Genomic DNA, 22,526 nt, shown 5'->3' on the forward strand with positions numbered 1-22,526 from the left:
ACACAATCTTACCCTTTTTAAGAACACAATTTTCCTTAGGTCAATAGTCTTCCTGTGTCTGGCTTACCTGAGAAAATACCTGCTCTCTCCAAGCTCAGTATTATGTTAGATGTTATTCTTATTTTTGCCTGGTAAAGTTCAACAGCATAGAGAAGGGAACAAGGAGGTGGGGGAGGTGGGGAGAAGAAGGCGGGGAGAGAAGGGGGAGGTGGGGAGAGAAGGGGATAGGGGGGAGGAAGGATAAGGGAGGGGGAGAGGAAGTTTGGGCAGTCTAAGGAGAGGGGAAGGGTGTTGAAGGACAGGGAGGGGGTAGGGTGTTGAGGAGGGGGGAGGGGAGTGTGAGAAAATGATAATCAACCCTTTCGTTGCGATGGAGGCTGATACCAGACGATTTTGCTCTCTCTCTCTCTCTCTGTTCCATTTTTCTCACCCCATCCTTCATCCTTCCTTCCTTCCTTCCACCAAATTTTTTTCTCTCCTTCAGTGCCCTGTACGTATTCCAAAAATCTCTCTTTCCCTTCCCTCCTCCTCCTTCTCTCTCTCTCTCTCTCTCTCTCCTTCCCTTCCCTTCCCTTGCTTTTTGCTATCTCCCTTTTTGTCTTTTTTCCTCCCTCTGTTTCCTCTCTTTCCCCTTCCGTTTTACCTCCTCCCCTCGCTCTCCTTACCTCTTTTTCCTCCCTCTCGTCCCCTCCTTTCTTTTTCCCCTTTTTTCCCTTCCTCCACTTCCTCTTCCTTTTTTCTTCCCTCGTCATCCTCTATTGTCTCTTTCCCCCCTCCCTTTTCTCTTTTTTTCTTTTTTTCCCTCTCTCCTTTCCTTTCCCTTCCCCCCCCTCTCTCTCTCTCTCTCTCTCTCTCTCTCTCTCTCTCATCTCCTTTTCCTCTCTTTCTTCTCCCTCTCCCACTCATCCCCCCTCCCCTGCTTGCCTCTCCTACCCTTTTCCCCTCTCTCTTCCTCCTCCCTCCCTAAGTCTCCCTCACTCTCATCTCCTCCCTTTCACCCCTCTCATTTTCTCCACCTCCTTTGCGTCCTCTCTCCTCTTTCCTCCCTCTCATCCCTCCTCCCTACTCCACGTCTCTCCCAGGCCTCCTCTTCCTCCTCCCCCTCCTTCTCCTCTCCTCTCCTTGTCTCCTTCCCCCATCTGTATTTCTTTTTTTCTCCCACTTCTCCCCCTCCTCCCCACTTCACGTCTTCCCCATATCTCCCCTTCTTCTTCCCACACACCTTCATTCTTCCACCCTCCTTCCCTCCCCTCTCCTCTCCTCACGTTGTCTCCCCTTCTTTATTTCTCTCTCCCTCTCCTCCTCCTCCCCACTCCACGTCTTCCCCAGGCCTCTTCTCCCCCTCTCTCCCCTTCCTTCCCTCTCCCTCCTGCTCTCCCCCTGTAAATATCCTGGGTGCTTGAGGGGCGTTCAAACACACACACACACACACACACACACACACACACACACACATACAGACAGGCGAAAGCATGGATAAAAAGAGAGTAATGAGAAGCATTACAGATATATAAAATGAATGGATAAATCTCTCTCTCTCTCTCTCTCTCACACACACACACACACACACACACACACACACACACACACACACAAGCACCGAAATACACAAGTCGACAAAACTACAGGTGGAAAAAGGAAAAATCCAAGAAATACACTTCATATACCAGTAAATTCAAACACAGCCAAGCAAACATATAGACTACAAACAAGCACCGGCAAAGCACGAGTAGATTATAGGGGTAGGAAAGTAGATTAAAGAGGTTGCTACCGGCAGAATCATAAGCACGAAAGAAAAACACTATGCATTACTAAAAAGCCTCCACAAACACAATAAAACACACAAACAAGAGGTAAACGGGAGTAATGCTGAAGTTCATTTCCTTTTTCTCATTTCTCTTCTCCCTCATCAGTCTCGCCTCATCTCCACCAAAACCATAACCCCCACCACCATCACTATCACCACCATCACTATCTCCACCACCACTATCATTATCACCACCACCACCACCACCACTATCACAATCACCATCACTATCACCACCAAAATGACCATTCAACATTAACATCATTTTCACCACCTCCTTCATTACACCGTTTTCAGTGCTACCATATCCATCACCAACGTCACTACAACTACTCATCAAAATCATCACTTTCACCATCACTCATCACTGGCACCATAAAAACAAATAATGAACAAAATCACCATCGTAACCACCCCCACACCACCTCCTTTACCACCGTTCTTCACCACACACCACATCCACAACCACCACAACAAACCATTCATCACACCCACAACCACCACAACAACCATTCATCACACCCACCACCACCACCACAGCCTCTCAAACGTTACCTGTATAGAACCAGGTTAATAAAGGTTAAGCCGAGATAAGCAGTTTTGATGGATGAGGTCAACAACAAAGCAAAGACGAAGCAGAGGTGGTATGAGGAGGCAATTATGAGTAAGGGTTCTAAAGAGTTGGCAATGATGGAAGAGGACAGGGAAGTGTTGGCAATGATGGAAGAGAATAGGGTAATGATGGCAATGATGGAAAAGTACAGGCAACAGTAGGCAATGGTGGAAGAGGATAGCGAAGTGTTGGCAATGATGGAAGAGGATAGGAAAGTGCTGGCAATGGTGGAAGAGGATAGGGAAATGTTGGCAATGATGGAAAAGGATAGGGAAATGTTGGCAATGATGGAAGAGAACAGGCAAGAGTAGGCAATGATGGAAGAGGATGGGGAAGTGTTGGCAATGATGGAAAACATTATGAGAGAGTACACAATGATGGAAGAGGATAGGGAAGTGTTGGCAAGGATGAAGGTGGCTAGGACAACAGTAAACAATGATGGAAATGGGTAGGCGTTGGCAATGATGAAAAACGGTATCGCAGGAAACAACAGACAACGATGGAAAAAGCTAGGACAACAGTAGGATATGAAGGGAAAGCGACGAAGGATACAGTAAGCGAGACTAATGGAAAACTGGTTAGGTTAGGTTAGGGCAAAGAAGGTAGGAATACGTTAAGGCAAGACAGGAAAACTAGAAAGAATCTGCAAGACAATGTAGAGAAAATAACCTCACTTGGGTATCTGAGTGTATTGCATTTCCACAGAACTCCCAAATCCCACAATTCTCAATATTTTCCCTAATTTCCTTGTCCTAAAGTCCCCTTTAAATCCCACAATCCCTAATTTCCTTGTCCCAGAATCCCCGCTAAAACCCCATAATCCTCAGTCTTCCCTAATTTCTTTGTCTTAAATCCCAAAATCCCACAATCCTCAACGTCTTCCCCAATTTCCTTGTCCTTAAGCCCCTAAAATCCCACAATCCTCAGTGTCTTCCCTAATTTCCTTGTCCTAAATCCCCCTATCCCACAATCCTCAATATTTTCCCCAATTTCCTTGCCCCCGATTCCCCCTAAAATCCCACAATCCTCAAATTCTTCCCTAATATCCCTAAACACAGCACTTTCACTAAACTCCAAGACGAAGCAGGAGCAGCGGAGTATGACTGAGGACGGTGCTTGCATCTGCTTGGCATAAATTAGCAGAAAGGGAGCCGAGTTTTACAAGCATACCAAAGCAGTGAGGGAGGAGGGAGGGGAGACACAAAAAATTACTCCTTATGCACACACAAAAGCGCTTTCTCGCCTGTATTAAAAGACGTAGTCAAACACGGTTGTATTGCTGAACAGGATGTATTTAACTTGTCTTCGTTTTATTTCGCCTCTCTTCTCGCTTTATTTCGCTTTTCTCGTTTTAATTCGCATTTTCCGTTCTGCTTATTTCCAGTGGTATTTAAGAAAGGAAAAGTATTTTAGCATGAGAATACCTTTCTTGTTTTCTCCATCTGTACATTCTGAAAGTGGATGAAATTGTGAAACCACATTCCATTAACCTTTGAGGTGCATGTGGTGTACAATCGCCTCCATTTTTAAGCACAACAAATGGTGCTGTGCTGGGGTTCTAATTAGGCTCAATTGTAATGGTTTACGTCTTTCGTCTGCTGTGTACTGACTACCGATAAAGTATCTTAAAAGCTGCAAAATAAATGTACCTGAATTACTATCAAGTAAAAGAAAAAATCAAAAGCCAGGAGGCTAAGCGGACTGGTCACAGTATATTTTGAATAACAATATCATAAAGGAAGAGAATACAAATAAAACTGAAAAGTAGTGACATAGTTTTCTTAGAGGGGAAAAAAAAAAAAAGTGCACATACCCCATCTGACGTTACAGTATGACCAGCGACCCTATTTATCAACTTTCCTAGGCTTAAGTTGTATACGACTGACTATATACTTCTTGCCTTCGCTCATACAGTTACAAAGGACTTCACAATTATATACAGTAAATATTAAAGCGACAGGAAAAACAAAATTTATATCAATAATTAGCTAGGGGACTTGCTTACTCTCCACGAAATGGTTAGGATACACTACAAATATGACCCAGACTCCGCTCAGTATTCTCAGGACCTTCAAAATTTAGGAATATCAAAGAATAAAGAAGAAAAACAATCTCAACAACAGCGCAGACAATACGGTACAGCCTACTAAATGAAAGAGAGGCCACCTATCAAACATTAAGATGAAAAAATCTAAGTGCTTTTTTTCAGACAATTTACGATAGTGTAAACTACATTTCTGAGAATGAGGCTAATCCGTCTCAAAACACACTAGATACATAAGTTACTATTAGCACTGATACGGGTTGCCTTGAGAAAATTTGATTCCAGCATATCCATGAAACAGAAAGCTCAAGATGGACGGCGATGGAGGGGAAAAAATAAGGGTGTTCCCCTGTCTCCTTAACGATCACTTTTAATAACGAATTAAATAACTAAAATACTTCCGCACAGCAATAGCAGTCCCTCTCCTGAACACCCTGTTCCAGCATCTTCGCAACCAAGCTTTTTTCCCCAACTTTATCACATTTATCTTTTTTCAGTTGTTTCTCTAACATGTCATTTATTTTCCGACAATATCACACTTACGATATTCCTGTGTTCCCCATTTTCCCGTTAATCTGTCTGTGAGCTACACATACGTCCGCATGTCCCAGTCACCGCGGAAGACCTCGTGGCATTATAATTTCTAACAATAAGGCTACTGACGCATGTAAAAACTACATGGGCATAGTTAATTAGAGAGATAAACAGACGCGCATGAGTGAAGTTATCAATAACAATTAAAGGCATTTGGGTACGGAGTTAAAAGGTGAATGAATGGATTTCAATGGACAATGTAAACAATGGAGAACGTGAATAAGCTCAGGTCTCTAAGGATTTACTGAATAAATAGTACCTTTTCGTGTTTTCGTTTCATCTCCTGGTGTGCTGGGGATATTGAAGAGTGCCTAGCTGACGTTCAATATCACTGATGATGAGGGGGGGGGGGAATGCAACACAAATAATTCCGTACGCCTACAACACTCCATCTTCGACGACGCCGATCTTGTCACTGTTGCCAAATCAGTGAGTTGGTCTAATAGGCCTCCATAGCTTATGCTACATTAAACATATTTAGGTCAGTGGACGAGTGGTTGGGCAAACAAAAAATTGACAAACATGACCAAGAAGTAATTAGTGTAATCAAAGTCATGAAAGGCTAGAAACTTAGGAAAATAATTTCTCATGTTTCCCACAATGATAAAACGCTACTCGGTTGAAGTAAATATTACGTCTACGATTTTCGATGCCCTGGCATGAATAACAACTTGTCTTATATATGAGCAATTATATTTAAATGTCAGGAACATGTTAGGAGCAAAAACTCAGCATTACTTACGCACAGGGCTGCGAAAGAATGGATATAACTTATGATCCCATGTATGTCTGATAGCTTCTCCCTGTTGGTGCTCCAACAACCAGAATGTTGCCAACTTGTCTCGATTGCAATAATTTTATTATGTCCAAATATCACCACTCTCGTGTTGCTAATATTTTCCTTAAATTCATTCAATCGGCTTAGACTGTCCACAATGAGTACCTATGTGCATCCCATCACAAGACTTGATAAAGATAATTCTTAACGCAGTTGCACACATAGTAGCCCTTTCCCCAACCACTAACGATTTCCACTACCTCCTATACCCTTTTTACACCAGTTTGGCCTAAAATTCTCATCTGCCTTGGGTTCTGAGCTGTAACACGGATTAACACTAGAATACGGTGCCATTCACGAAGATGGTTAAGTAAAGGTTACTGTTGGCTTTTTACGACAAAACTTCGTGGGGAAAAAAAAAAATGAAAAAAGACGAAAATCGGGCCCAAGCTGGTGATTCCTATGACATTAGAATACGGGTGATCACATTGAGGATGTCACATCAGAATGCTGATCGGTGTTTTGCAAGAAGGTTACTCCAAGGGTAACCACTGGACTGCTGTAATGCATTTCAACATTTCTAGGTCATGCACGCACTTCCCTGAGGTGCAGAAATCTTTGGGAAACATGATTTAAAATGAGAAAGGAGGCTTCAACTTCCCTCTGATCTCACTGGGGGACGGGGGCTTATGAATCAGAGGAGAAAGAAGCTTCTGAAACCCTCTTACTTTCTAAGGGAGCATCCACCTGAGGAGAAAAGAAGCTTCAGGAACCCTCTGATCTCCTTGTGGGACATAATCAGTGACAGGAAGCTTTAGGTATTCCATAATCTCTTTGAGGATATGAATCAAGGAGGAGAATGGAAGCTTCTGGTTTCTCTGATCTCTCTGAAGGACAAGAATCCAAGATGAAAGCAATTTCTTGGTACAATGAGGTACTGTACATAAGTTCGGCTGCCATTCCACTGTCTACATAACATTTTGTGCAAGTCCATTACTTTTCCTCCTAATCCATCATATCAGCAAGAAGCATCTATGAACATGGAATATCAAGCCCCGCAACTTACTAGTACAGTACAAGACATGACATATGAGTTCAACATTTGAATCGGAGTGTACAATTCAACCCTTGTGTTAGCTCTTATGACATCTCTGCCACAAGAGTTAAGTTGGATTTAACCCATGTGCTAGACACTAGGACTACCACATCCCAATGTAAATTTATTTAATAAAAAACAAGCTTTCTCATTCTCTACACATCACATCAACTCCTTAACTATAACAGATTTACCCCAAAAAAAAGGAAAAAAAATCTCTCAGACATATAGAAAAAAAAATGTAGAGAGGATTTTTGGAGATTGTTTCTTAACATCTTCAACAGGAGGGGCCATGTTGATACTGAAAGAATAACATGATTGTACATAATTCCTGAGAAAGAGTTAAGGGATTTAGAAAACAGGATATGGCTGGAGAGAAAACTTACACCACTTATTCAAGCTTGATAATTTAATAAGGCCAAATGCTCTTATAATACAGGAACAAATACAAGAGGTACAAAACACAGACATACAGCATGTTTGCTAATTCATCACTAAACAAAATTTAATAGGCTTTACAACTTATAAGTGATGATACTGTACAGTACTGCACGGTATTTAACCCCTCTGATCCAAGTGACCTATTCTTATTTCGTTCTTGCTACCTTCAAATTTATTCAGAGTAAAACAGACCCGCAATAATGACAGGGTTACTGAAATCTACATACAACTCCACCAGTTCCCAAATTTTCATGGACTTGAGGAGAATGATGTAGCTTTCATTAACTCCTTCAGTATGAGGCATTTCCCAAGCTAAATAAAGGCATCTTGAAGTACCACAAATAAGAAAGGCAGTATCGGAGTGAAGGGATTAACAGCCTCAGATGAACAAAGCCACACCATATGGCAAGGTGACACTAAGGGTCATTTGCTCATTAACACGGGATTTTTGTAACACCTCTTCCTCACCAAGTAATTTTAACTGTTGCACCTTAACCCTCAGACCGCAAAATTACTTTCTGTTACCATGCTCTGTATTCTGGGTAACACAGACAATTTCAATACACTGGAGAGTAGTAAAAGGGACCAAAACTATTATAAGGTTTCATTATTAAGGATTTAGTTGAGAATAAAAGGCTATGTTATTGCAGCTCACAAAAGATGATTTATTCAACTCAGAAACTTCCCATAGCCAAAGAGTCGATATCTTTATCTGTCAATAACAGAATGATATAAACAGAATGAAGAACATAAAAGGAGATATATGTAAAATTTATCCCTAATGAAAAAGTTAGCCATAAATAACATACAAAAGCATGTATAGGTGTAATTTGCAAAACTTATAGCAGAGGAAGAAGAGCTACAAAATCTCCCATGACACTGAAAATATGACCCTATGAACACAAGTGATGATGTAATGAATGATAAATGAACTATCTGCAGATACAAAGAACAAAATGCATCAAAAAGTCTGCTGAAGTGATGAGGAACATTGTGTAATATTTCTCACAGCTTATATCATTATGGCAGGTGTGTTGATACCTCACATAAATAACCCAGTAACCCCTTGTACCCAGTGATGTAATATTTAGCTCATTCTTGCTACTTCCAGATGATTCTGTTTAACTTAGAACAGACCTCCGATAAAGAAGGGGTTGATGAATGCTACATCTTACTTCTCCAGTTCAAAAAGTCTTTCTACAGCCAAATAAAATCATCTGGTGATACCAATAATGGGACATAATATACATCATAAGCTTGAAGGGCTAAATCACTGTGGCTCGTATACTCATCAGCTGAGAAAGCTCCCTACTATCTCTTTTTTTACCAATTTAATTCTGTACAAGGCACATTAATGACTTCTTGTTTGTTATTTATGCAATCTATGTCAATATCTAAAAAGACATAAATGACAGACAAGTCCATAGCAATGTGTAATATACAAAATAAATCGCTAAGAGATGTTAAAAAGCCTCCTAAATTGACAAGAATACTGCCTTGTATCTCTCATAAATAATCCTTCCTATTTGAGCTACATAACTACAAAATATAAATCTGTATATCTCTGACTTTGTACACCTTGACTACCCGGACTCAAAACTACAAATCAAACTCTGCTACAAATGCATCTACCATCTTTCAACACGATGGATTAGTACTTTGCATGAGAATTCACAGTACATGTAGTCCTTGTTATAAACCACCTTCTTTAATACTTTTCTTTATACTGATTATGCTCGGCTATTATTTTTCCTCATTCTTACTATACATTTGGAGATTATTATTATTTGGCTAAGCAGGGACTGACTCAAATGAACGGGTTAGACACAGCCTTCATTACACCTTTCCCTGCCTGCATGCTTGCCTAATGCTGAATAAAGCCATCTGGTGGTGGCTACAACAAAACCAAAAGTATATCACCAGACTGAAGAGGGTAAACTCCACAGTATATTACAGAACTGATGTCCCATTACAATTTTTAAAGCTGATTTGCCGTTCACACTACTTAAGCACCAGTTGTATGGAAAAACATTATATATTTTGGAAAACGTCCCAACACAGTGAGGATTGGTCCAAGCAAGCATTATTATAAGCACAGGATGTATTCTAAAAAATCAAAATATTCTCCATACACCCAATACTGTAATTTGGGGGAAAACTGGCAAATTAGCTTTATATATATAATAATGGAACTTCAATTGGCAATTCTTCTGTAATTTATTGTGGCCCTAAACCCATCAGTCTGACAATGTGTTTATTACTTATCTGTGCTACCTTCAGACAATTTTACTGAACCCTAGGAGACCTCTTGTGGTGTGGGGACCAATGAATCTTTTTTCTAACTTCTCCACATCAAAAAGTCTCTCCAATTCTGAATAAAAGGATTTGGTAGTAGTAAGAATAAACTCAAAAGTATGTAATCATACTGAATGTGTTAAATGCAGAAACAGCATCGAAAAAGGCTGGTGAAGGATGACTTCACATGATGGCATCAATATAGCCAGACAACTCCAAATACCATGTTATGTAAACTTCCATAAAGTCCCTCCCTGTCCCCTGAATGGAGAATGGTGAGCTGCAGGAATGTGCAACTTCAGCCTCCAGTCCACCAAGTTCACATCCAGATGAGCCCGTGGTTGCAACCACCACTACTGATAAAGCATTAAAAAAGGTGCCTTAATACAAGCTCTTACTCTACAATTGGCACAAATCTTGTTCTCTTACAACAAACCTTATACAAATGGCCACGGTTCTGATACTAGAGGACCTTCTGAATTAAGCAATGAATTTGTTTTATGATCTTGAGTCCAGATTTGACTTTTAGCCTGTTCTTCCCTGCTTGACAAGGCTTAGCAGAGAAAATATATACATATAATAGCATTTTCCTCATAGGAGAATCTGTGTTTGACCCTTCTGGTGATAAGTGATAAAGCCTCTGAGAAAATGCTGAGACATGAGTTATACAATATGTGATAATTCAAATGGTATTATGATGAATAAATATATAACCTCAAACCATGTTACAGTTTTAGAAATGGTATATCTCATGCAGTAAAACAAACACCCATCTAAGGCAACTAGCTCTCTGAGACTGGCATTGTGATTTTTAAGGTTAGACAGGATCTTGGCACAGTCCTCCCCAGTTTTATATTTACAGGCACACTTCAGGTTTCCAGCACTATCTTCAAATGAAATAGCTTTGTTCAGTAGTTTCATAGTTACCTAGATTCCACTGCATGTCACCTGTAAAGAAAACCATGCAGTCAAATATCAACAAAAACAACACCACAATGTTGCTGGAAACCTGAAGCTATCTATAAATGCAAAACTATGGGAACTGCCCCACTGAAGTCCACTGATCACCACACAGGGTTGAGAATACTGATTGTCCACAACCCGCAGGATTTTCACATTTCCTTGCACCATGCTTCCACGCAATGTAAGCTAACAATAATTTCTCATCAGTTATAGGCCAGGCACTGGTAGTTGGGGGATGAGATTAGTACAATCTGTACTGAGATGAAGCACAGTGACAATGACCTAATTCATATGATATTACAAAGCCATGAGTTTCACCTTTTTCATTTGGTGATGCATACAAAACTTTATTCTTCCAACCATCAAGCAATTCTATTCAACTTAGGAGAGATATAAGCTAATGGATCAGATACAAATAAATTCCATTAATTCCTTCACTACATAAGGTCTTACCCTAAATTAATAAACCCATCAGACAGTAGCAAGAGATGGGTACAGAGTATGTCATCAAAATGATGTGTTTAAAAATCTGTTGTATTCAAAAGCTGCAGTGAGTTAGTATTCTCATCCACTCAATCTGTAACCTGAGATCCAATAACTGTCTCCATTTTCAGACACACACAAAAAAGATAATTCTACTATATCTTATTTTCATACTCTAGTGCCATGTTGATTCATGTCTGTGACTCATGACTTACCAAACCTGACTAACAATATGTAGCTTGCACCTTAACCCCTTCAGCATTTTCATAATATCCTTGCTATCTCCAGATGACTTTATGCAGCTAAGGAGAGACTCTTTGACATGGAGGGGCTGAATCTGACCTCCATTAACCCTTTCACTACAAGATATTACTTCAAAACTGCATAAAGTATTCTGTTAAGTGGCAAGATGAAAATGAAAGGAATGTCATCATAATGAAGAGGTTATCACAGCTGAACACTCATAAATATGGAACACACGGCACACTGGCAAAATACGGTATCACAGACAGGCATTCCCTCACTGCCAGCTTACAGTATATATATATATATATATATATATATAGTCAGGGACAAAAATTCACCTACTGTTCCACTGCATCTACTTCATATTAACAACATGCCTGTCAAGTTCCTCCTTCATCACATCAATGAGAATTATCTATGGAGGGAGAAATATATCAAGCCTCTCTTACCAGAAGAATATCAGCCGTAATGGAAAATAAGAAGACGAGGTGAAATACTAGGTAAACTTTTGCCCCTGAGTGTAATTTATCAGGCTATAAATAACAACAAAAACAGATGGTGGTCAAATATTTAAGTTCATCTTTTCCTCAGTCACTTTTGCCAACCCTCCCCAAACCACTTATAGGTACTAACTGATGACTTTACTGACTACCTGAGCACTAACATGAACACATACTGCAATGGATTTCCCTACAACATTTAATGAGCACCAATGGCATCCATTTCTGAAGTTGGAACATTACTCTTGCACATCAATATGGAAACATCACAGTTTAAATACTGAAACACTGATAATAAAAAAAATCACAGTGCTGTACTTCTGATATTTAAGTAACACTGCATGTTAATTAATTCATACTGGAATCTTGTATTTTACATTCTAATTGTGAAGGAATCATAACTCACTATAACCTAATTCATCATCATGTTACACATCGTGCTGTTGTGTGTGTGCTGAACTGGTTCTAGAGATCGAATGCAGAGAGAGATCGAACTGAATTCAATAAATAAAGAGCTGCTTTTATTGCCCAATGTGGCTACTAAAATATTTGCTAATGCAGTTAATACAGGAGGTCTATGCGGATGGTAATGTAAGCCTCAGCATTTTTTTTTTTTTTAGTACTCACCCTTATTTTGCACCTTTCCCTGCAGTATCTTATAAATTTCTACTGAGAAAAACTGAACATCAAATTAGGACAGTTAATACTCAGCCTGGATTATTGGGTAATATTCTAAGTGGTTTTGGAGACCATAACATCTAACCCAGTGATATATTCTGCACATTACACCTAAATATCCACTTGTATATTACTGATGCAAACTTTGTCATTTTTAAAATGATATAAATAACATGTTAGCAAATTTTAAAGCTTAATTTAAAGAACTGCTAAGGATGAGGTGCCATGATGCCTCTTCAGTCATTTAGAATATGACCCTTTATGCTGAGATCTGCGAACATTCATGACCATCTGACATTGTACTGACTGTGTGATGTTTGGCTCAATTGCCACAGCACAGGAGTTATGAGTCATGTACAGGCAGTCCACATTATAAGAATGCATCCACACCAAATGCCTGGTGGTGCGAGTGGGAGGTTTGCAGAAGTGTAACCCATGCATGGAGAACATCACACCTTTTTCCACACAAATGGTATTACAAAGTGGTGGAAACTAGTAAACTGACTTTCTAGGTAGTAATGGAGCTTCAATACACAATTTTTCTAAAAATTACTGTGAAATTAACATCAAAAGAAGCATCAAAATAAAGGCAGCATTTAACATGAACTTACTGTGGCATTGTATCCCTGATACAATGACCAATCTAGGTATATGTGAGAGGTACTATCTACAAGCAAACTCTGACTGAGTCAGTGAATCTATCTGATGACATTATTAACAAAAATTTGGAATCAGAAGGCTTGAATAAAGTGTGAATGATCTGTGTAGCCTATTTCACTTAGTAAACAGTGTGAAATTTCTCCTACAATTGTGAATTCTCTTCATTTAAGTATCAGCCCTCATTTAATTTTTTAGGCATCAGCTACAGTTGGTATGATGATGAGGAGGAGGACCACAACGATGATGATGATGATGATGATGACAACAATACAAGCACTTACTCCATTTATTCACAAATGGACCTCCTCATGTCTTTATATACTGTATACAGTAATCATACGAGGCCTAATTTGAGTATACAGTGTATCTGAATATGAGAATAAACAACACACCTAAACAAACTTACTGCACTATTGTATATGACAAATGACTGTAACTGTAACCACATTTCGCCACAAATGACAAGAAACTGCAAAAATCACAGATTGGTCACTGCAGCATACATTTTCCCAGCCAGCTGACCACTGACCATATTACCACCCTTATAACCTTCATAAAATATTAATGGTGATGGTGCCCTTACAGACAAACTGTGACACTTAAACAGACCAGACCACATCTACATGAATGCAATATTATACAAAGAACTTCATAAACTTTGCCACACTCTGTAATTTCAATCATTACTTCAAACCCTGTGATTTAAAACTCTCTTTGATCCCCTTTACTATGATGATACAGTTTTCATCTTATGCTGGTTATCTCCAAACAATTACTTTCACCTTAGGAAGAATCTTTATTAACAAAAGGGTTAATGAAAGCAATACTTAAATCCTCCAGTTTGAACCGTTTATCCTGAGGTGACTGAAATCATTTGGAGATTTAAAAAAAAAAAAAAATCACTGGACTGAAGGGGTTAACAAAAGAGGTGAGACATTTGGGGTGATCAGGGGTAAGGAGACAGATGATGAGAACTGAGGGGATGAGAAAGAATGGGGGAATAACTGTTGGCATTACAAGGGTGCTAACCATTTCACTTCCAGCAAACTGATTTAACTTGGCAAAGATCCCTAATCTTTTTCACCTCAGTTGGAGGCCAAGTGTTGTTAGACTGTGGACTGATTTGACTAGTAACCAAGGAGACTTATTCTACCTTGTAACCATGACTCATCAAATTTCATGTTACTGTGACTTAGTATTAAAGTTGTGGGAATGGCCCAACTCATTCATGTGAAAACATACGGGCTATAGAGCGACACATATTTTTCCATCTTATTCAAGTTACTGTTAAAATATTTTAGTCAAGGTAGAGAGGATACCTGACTGTGAAGGAGTTAGTGAAGCCAGTTCCTAATCTCTCTTATTCAAAACCCATTCTCTAAACCAAATAAACTTATTGGGAGATAGTACGATTAAGCTAACAAGTGTGTCATCAGAATGTCGATGCGGTTTGGAGAGAAGCAGGGAAAGATACCAGGAAATGAGTACAGTATATGTCTCTGGAAAAGTGAGAAATGGTTGAGCAGAAAGGAGATACTGTAGAGAATTAAAGGAGAAACAAGAGAAGGATAATAGGTCACAACTGCTTGCTCAGGAGAAGGATAGGGACTATAGGGTAAAAACTGGACAGTGAGGAACAGAATATTATGATGTGGTCTGAGTTTTTAAATGGGACAGAAAGTTCAGGAGAATTACATGAACCAGAGGGCAGAGGTGGGACTGGGAGGGAGGGGACTGGATGGGGTCTGCATCAAATAATGGAAGAGAGAGTGTTGTGGGAGAGGAGTGGTGATGTGACGAGTAGCAGGGCACAGTGGGTGAATGCCAGGCAGCGTGGGGTCACCTCGGATCAGCTGTTTCTATGTTAATCTGTAGAGAAAGTAACATAATACAGATGTTCAGTTTTCTTTATTAAAAATAAATCATTATTCCACATCTAACTTTGCAAGGAAAAAAAGTATCCTAGACAATGTAAATGTACCATATATACTGAACTGTAGTCTGAATTGTAAAGGTGGCATAAAAATGTCAACAACTAACAAAAATACTTTACTTTCTTTGCAACAGTTTATAGGACAACTAGCAAAAGGTGTCATATTTCAACTGAAAGCTCTGTTTCCATACAGTATTGTACTTAAATTAATAAACTGTCCTTCTCCCTCTCCTTCTAGGCACCTTACCTCACTAAGAATGGCCCAATTGTCGCTTTCCATGTGGACAGTCAACCGCAGTGTCTTGATGTCCCCTAGGCCCTCTGCTATATTGCCCTCTGCTATACCCATGTCATCAAACTCACCTGCAGGTTCATAATCTTTGTTCTTGATATCTGTTTGTCCTTTATTTGCAATTAAGTCTACAGTGATTTACAGAAAAGTTGTCAACTACAGTTCCATTGCTGCCCGTTAAGCTTATTTGCCAGCTTCTCACAATTTCCAGCACCCGTTGTATGTATTTGGAGAAAGCATATGACAGGGTGGATAGACAACGAATGTGGAAAGTATTAAGGATATATGAAGTAAACGGGAAATTGTTGAATGCCACGAAGAGTACATATGAGAATGCTAAGGCTTCAGTGCTTGTGGATGGTAAACTGAGTGAATTTTTCTATCTGAATGCTGGATTGAAACAGGGATGTGTCATGTCCTCATGGTTGTTCAATCTGTATATGGATGGGGTTATAAAGGAGATATAAGATAGAACAGTGGATGATGGAGTGACCCTAATAAGAGAGGGCAGTGTTTGGAAACTCCCTGTACTGTTATTTGCAAATGATACCATATTGTTAGGTGAAGACGAATGGGAACTGCAAGGTTTGAGGAATGAGTTTGGAAGTGTGTGTAAGAAAAGAAACCTAAAGGTGAATGTAGGGAAGAATAAAGTTATGGTCTTTGAGAGAAGTGAAGTCGCTGAATGTACAGTGAGGCTGGATGAGGAGGAAATGGAAAATATGAGTGTGTTTAAGTACTAGGGTAATGTGATGAGTAAGGATGAAAGTTTAGAGGGTGAAGTGCCTGAAAGGGTACAACAGGGAAGAAAGGTTGCTGGTTCTTTGAAAGCAGTGATAAGGAACAGGGAAGTGAGCATGGAAGTTAAAAAGTCACTGCATGACAGTATTGTGATACCAACTCTAACATATGGAAGTGAAGCTTAGACCTTGTTGGAAGGACACAAGTCAAGAGTGAGAGCAGTGGAAGTGAGTTATCTGAAAGGGGCATGTGGAGCATGTGGAGTGAAATGAAGAGAGACTAACAAATAAGGATGTGAAGGAGCACTGTGGTGTGGATGTGGATGTGACAGTAAGTGTTAGGAGAAATATACTGAGGTAGTCTGGCCATGTGGAGAGGATGGAGAGCAAGAGACCAACGAGGAGAGTGTATGCAAGTGAGGTGGAGGGGGGGGAGAGAGGGGGAGGCCAAGGATGAGAAGGAGGGATGGAGTGGAGAGGGATATGAGAGAGGTGGGTGTGAGCTGGAAGCGGGGCAGTGAAGTGGCATTGGATGAGGCAACATGGAGGCGATTTGTCTGTGGTCACCCTATATGGGATTGAGGTGTCTGACAATAGACAGATAGACAGACAGACAGTTGGATGGAAAAGTTATACAGTAATATTTTTCAACCAATAACTGGTATATCAAGAGGACTAGTTGTACTGCACTGGGGAAAATAAAGAGGACTAACTGAACCACATAGGAGAAAATGAAGAGGACTAACTATACTGCATGGGAAAAGGTTTTAGAAAGTAGTAAACTGGGAGAGTGTAGATGCTAACTGTAACCTCTGTTGGAGTTTTTAGATGGCCTCTTCTTTGCTTCTACTAAAAAAGGTATTATTCTGACTTCATTTTTTAAATTGACAAGTAACCTCATTCAGCCAGGGGATGTCATTTTCATTCAAGTCTTGCTGCTAGTAGACTAATTTATTCAACTTAAGAAGTCCTCTATTGGTAAAGAGGTTGATGACAACTTTCTGTAACTCCAGCAGGCTGAAGAGTACTGTATCTTCTAAACTGAATAAGCCTGCCTGGGGACACAAAAAATGAAATCAATATACATCAAAAGATTCAAGGGAATAAGATTACAACAGACCTCTTGGACTAAAACATTAAGAGACAGTCTTGGGCAGTCACTAGCAGCAACACCACCTAAAAGAAACATTAACAAAGTACCAGTTACCTCTGAAAACCACTGAAGTTACTTTGTATTTTATATCTACCACCTTAAAGAAGAAGAAAATCACCAGGTTCATAATGAACAGCATCTTAAATTATGAGTCTCGTGATTTAGTCCTCTACCAGACAGAATTCCCAACATATGCCCCTTACTCCCCTCCCTATCCCCCAAAAGAATGATGACGGACTACAGAAAGGGAACTTCAGCCTGCTGTCCGGAGTCTGGGGTTGCAACTACTACTACTACTATTACTATGACCAACCATAATAGGTAACAAGGGCCCAAACCTACCAACAATGAAGAAGCCATCTTTTGTGGGCTTGAGTCTGGGAGATGGATTGGCTGGCAGCCTAACAGGCTCCACCTCTACACTGGTATTGTAAAGCCGGTCAGAAGGATGCTCTACGTTACCACTTCGGAACAGATAACTGGTGTAATGGGAAAAGAGACACAAGTGTTTTATAACCTGATAAGGTTTTACCATATACAGTGCATACAGTAATGACAGACAGATATAGGTAGAAACAGACAGACAGGCAAATAGATACATATACAGTTGATACAGGCAGACAGAACTAGATAATCAGATCCTGCTATGTCAGTCTGTCTGTCTGAATACAGTACAGTATGGGCATAACTACAGCCATTTACTGTTCATTCATTCATTCATTGCCAGCCGCCATGTATCCCAGACGGGGTGGCCAAGGGCTTAGAGTTAATTGTTTTACAGGGAGGGGCACTAATCCTCCACCAACCCCACTTGACGTAGGGATGAGTTATGCATGGTTATTACCTTTTATAGTTTGTGTAACTCATATCACTGCTTTTTTTTATAAATGGGCATGTTTAATACAATACTGTAACACATCATTCTCTATTCACAGCCCATCATCTAATCAGTGACATATCTGGTATACAGTTTCACACTACTGTATATGATTCTTTCACACTGACAACATTACACATATTGTAATTTTACCTCTCTCTACAGCCCACGAAATGGCCCTAAGCCCTTTGTCATACTTAACATCAGACACGAGACAAAGCACTCTTGATATATGGGTTGCATCGAGATGTCATTGCAAATACTGTATTAACCTTGGTATTTTTTACTACAGAAAGCCCTCGTTTTATGACGAGGATGCATTCATCACATAATAATTTACTGCATATCAAATCAAACATAAAATGGGTTCAATGGAGATATGTTTTAGGCCAGGTGTCACCCAACCAAAAAAGTCTACAAACAAGTTTGTGGCTCAACTAAACTGTTACTTATTCCACTTGACTGCAAGTCACTTGCAGCTTACCTTTAAAAATAAAATTAAAAGCAACCTTCCAATTCACCCAAGCTGGTAGTTACTTCACTTCACTGCACTTTACTTGATGTCTGAACTCCAACACCACACTATTGTTCCATCACTAACACACTCAATAGAGATGAGCACAAAGATCATCTTGGAACAAACAAATGACTTTCGACTTGAATGTGGGGTGATCATGAAGGCAAAAACAACAATCTTTTATCGATCAGCGAGTTTTCGTATGGGGATCATAATGACTGTATGAGTGAGAATACTATATAAAAAAAAGGCCCTAACTTTTTCATCATATAAACATTTAACTGCAAGCCAGTTCATTGTATAAAGAGGATCTGCTTGTCCTCAGAATTTCACAAACTAGCAAAATACAGCATGCTATAAGGTCTGTGGTACCAACTTAATGAATTCAATTGTGTGTATGGAATTTACTCACTGTTTTTACTGGGCATAAAACAGAATGTATGAGGGACAAGTTTCAGAATAAGGCCAGATATGCCAGAACAGCAATAACACTCACCCTTTTAGTGTGACAGGAGGCTCAAAGTGGAAAAGGAATGTATCGCCCTCCTGAGGAAGGAGACCCCAGAAGTAGGACTCTCCTCTGTATGCTCGCTGAAGGGTGTAGGTCTTGTAAGGCTTGATCTTAGTCTCAACAACTGCTGGTGGGTTGTTGTGTGGGAAGAACAGCTGTATCTTACCAAACTGTTTGTCCTAGGGGGAGAAATTGGAAAACAGAAGGGGTTAAGTAAGGGACAGAATAGGAAATGAGTAACAATTGCTCATGCTGAAACAAGAGAAGCCCAAACATTAATTATAAACTGGGAGAGACAGCAGGCTCAAATTTCCAGACATCCTAATCCTTTACTTCCCATGTTTATCTCAGTATCACATTTTTTACACAACAAGCATACAGTTTCCCTTTCACAATGAAACACAGATTACATTCACAGTCAACAGGAGCAACAACTCAAAATATCTTTCAACTACTTGACTCTTATAACTGATGTAGCTTCTGCACTAATCCGTGTTAATCATATCATTCAAGTACCAAAACTACTGACTCTTATAACTGATGTAGCTTCTGCACTAATCCATGTTAATCATATCATTCAAGTACCAAAACACATCAGCACACTGAAGAGTCACACATAAAATATATCGATATATACCGGTATACAGTACATCCTCGATATAATAACCTAATTGGTACCAGAACCTTGACGTTAAAGCCAATAGTTCGTTAAAGCCAAACACTGTGCTGTTTGGTAATTTCTCAGATGTTGTGGCATTTACTTAACAAAGATCATTACCTATAGAGCATTATTTGGCTGTACAGTCACACACAATAACAAACAGCTAGGTCTAAATGACTCTTTTTCTCATTAAATGCTCTATTTTTGGCTCCTCTCACGATGTTGGCCACCCAGAGATTGCTGCGACATTCTGAGGAGGAGGAGGAGGAGGAGGAGGAGGAGGAGGAGGAGGAGGAGCAGGAGCAGGAGCAGGAGCAGGAGCAGGAGCAGGAGGAGCAGGAGGAGGAGGAGGAGCAGGAGGAGGAGAGAGAGAGAGAGAGAGAGAGAGAGTGTGCGTGTGTGTGTGTGTATTTACCTATTTGTAGTAAACAGGAATTGAGCAATGCTCGTGTTGTCCTGTCTCCATATCCACATTTATCAAGTCTACCTTTACACACATGAATGTTTTTCTCATGCACCACCTCTTTGTCTAAATCGTTCCAATATTTAAGTATTTATACCTAATTGTGATATACATGGAATGTACTATGCTCGTGGGTTTCCATCGCTGTTTCTCAGTAAGTCAAATCTGGCTTTAAACTCGTTTAAGTTTTTAGACTGGACAGTCTCTTTGTCCAGGCTATTCCATAAGTCTATACTTCTGTAAGGAAAGTTATATTTCTTGATATCCTTCAAGCAGCTTGACTTTTTCAATTTCATTCCGTGTCCTCTTGTTGCGCTCTTATCCCATACAAACAGATCTTCTTTGTCAATTTTATCTACTCCCACCATGGTCCTAAACACTGCAATCATGTCTCCCCTCTTTCTCCTTTCCTCTAAGGAAGGCAAATCCAGTTTTTCCAGCCTCTCTCTGTATGACAGGTCTGTCAGACTGGGGACCATCTTGGTTGCTGTTCTTTGTATTCTCTCAATCTTGTTTATATCTTTCTCTTTGTGTGGGCACCACACTACCGCTGCATATTCTAACCTGGGGCGGATCATTGCCACTATCAATTTTTTCATCATCTCCTCATCCATATAATGAAATGCTACTCTTATGTTAGTCAAGAGTTTATAAGTCTCTCCAACTATCTTGTTAATGTGCTTTTCTGGTGACAAACTATCTTGGACCAGCACTCCCAAATCTTTCTCTTCTCTCCTTTTTGTGATTAATTCATTACCCAACAAATAATTCAGTGATGGCCTCCTGGTACTTTTACCCATTTCCAATATTTTACATTTCTTTACATTAAATTTCATTTCCCACGTCCGGCTCCAATTGTGTATCCTATCCAAATCCTCCTGCAGTATTTTACAATCCTCCTCAACCTCTACCTTCCTCAGGATTTTTACATCATCAGCAAACAGACTTGCATATCTGTTCACTGCATCTGCCATATCATTTACGTAAATCAGGAACATTACTGGCACCAACACTGAGCCTTGAGGGACTCCACTTGTTACTTCCCTCCATCCTGACATCCTATCCTTTATTACTGTCCTCATTTGTCTGTCTCTCAAAAAGTCTCTCATCCATTCCAGAAGTTTCCCCTTCAGTCCTCCTATATATTCTAGTTTCCACATTAGTCTTTTATGAAGTACCTTGTCAAAGGCCTTCTCTAAGTCTAAGTACACACAATCCACCCAACCATCTCTCTCCTGTACCACGTCAATCGCTCTTGAGTAAAAGCTCAACAAGTTAGAAACACATGACCTTCCACTTCTGAATCCAAACTGACATTCAGCCAAAATATTCATCTCTTCCAGATATTTTATCCATCTGTCTTTCAGGATTCTCTCACACAATTTTGCGACCATGCTGGTTAGAGACACTGGTCTATAATTCAGGGGTTCTTCCCTGTTTCCTCCCTTGTAAATTGATACCACATTTGCCCTCTTCCATTCTTGTGGCACTTTCCCCTCTTCCAGTGAGCATACGATTAAACTATGAATTTTATCCGCTAGTTGTTCTCTGCATTCCTTCAGTACCCAATTAGAAATTCCATCAGGTCCTGGGGCTTTCCTTACATCTCGAGTTTCCAGTAATTTATACACTTCCTGTACCTCCACTTTTATATCTTTTATCAGAGGAACATTTCTAATCACTCCCTCCCCTTCCACAAGCTCCTTTTCTTTAGTGAAAACTGACTGGAAACATTTGTTCATTATTTCTGCTTGCATTGCCGCATCCTTAAGACCTCTCCTTCTACTTTCAGTTTGGTGATTCCTTCCTTTTGTTTCAGTTTGTCATTAACAAATCTATAAAACAGTTTGGGTTCATCCTTGCATTTATCTATTATAACTTTTTCAAAATTCCTTTCTTCTTCTCTACGTATTCTTGGGTATTCATTTCTTGTTCTTTTATATTCTTCCTTTGTTCTGTTGTTACCTCTCTTTCTCCAATTGTTCCACGCCTTATCTCTCTCTTTTTTTGCTATCATACACCTTCTATTAAACCACTCCTTTTTCCTGTTTTCTTTCCCTCTTACTCTTGGTACAAATTTTTCCACTCCCAAATTATAGAGGTCTAGAAAGAAATCCCACTTCTGTATCTCTTTTGTTTCTCTGAATTTTCTCCAATCCGCATTTTCAAAAAAGTTTCTCA

General features: G+C 39.7%; 1 protein-coding gene across 1 annotated transcript in view; it reads right to left on the bottom strand.

The window, feature by feature from the left end:
• Positions 1-15,037: 15,037 nt before the first annotated feature.
• Mgat4a (alpha-1,3-mannosyl-glycoprotein 4-beta-N-acetylglucosaminyltransferase a) overlaps positions 15,038-22,526 on the bottom strand; it is a 174,491-nt gene continuing 167,002 nt past the window's right edge. Inside the window, exons 12-15 of the mRNA XM_080283193.1 lie at positions 19,207-19,400; positions 17,659-17,795; positions 15,379-15,494; positions 15,038-15,067 (exon numbers count right to left, since the gene is read on the bottom strand). Coding sequence (XP_080139319.1) covers positions 15,038-15,067; positions 15,379-15,494; positions 17,659-17,795; positions 19,207-19,400 — 477 coding nt within the window. The remainder of the gene's footprint in view (positions 15,068-15,378; positions 15,495-17,658; positions 17,796-19,206; positions 19,401-22,526) is intronic.

This window comes from Coenobita brevimanus, chromosome 96 (assembly GCF_032717465.1).
Source record: "Coenobita brevimanus isolate Jiangsu-jjx chromosome 96, ASM3271746v2, whole genome shotgun sequence".
In the NCBI taxonomy this organism is placed as follows: domain Eukaryota; kingdom Metazoa; phylum Arthropoda; class Malacostraca; order Decapoda; family Coenobitidae; genus Coenobita; species Coenobita brevimanus.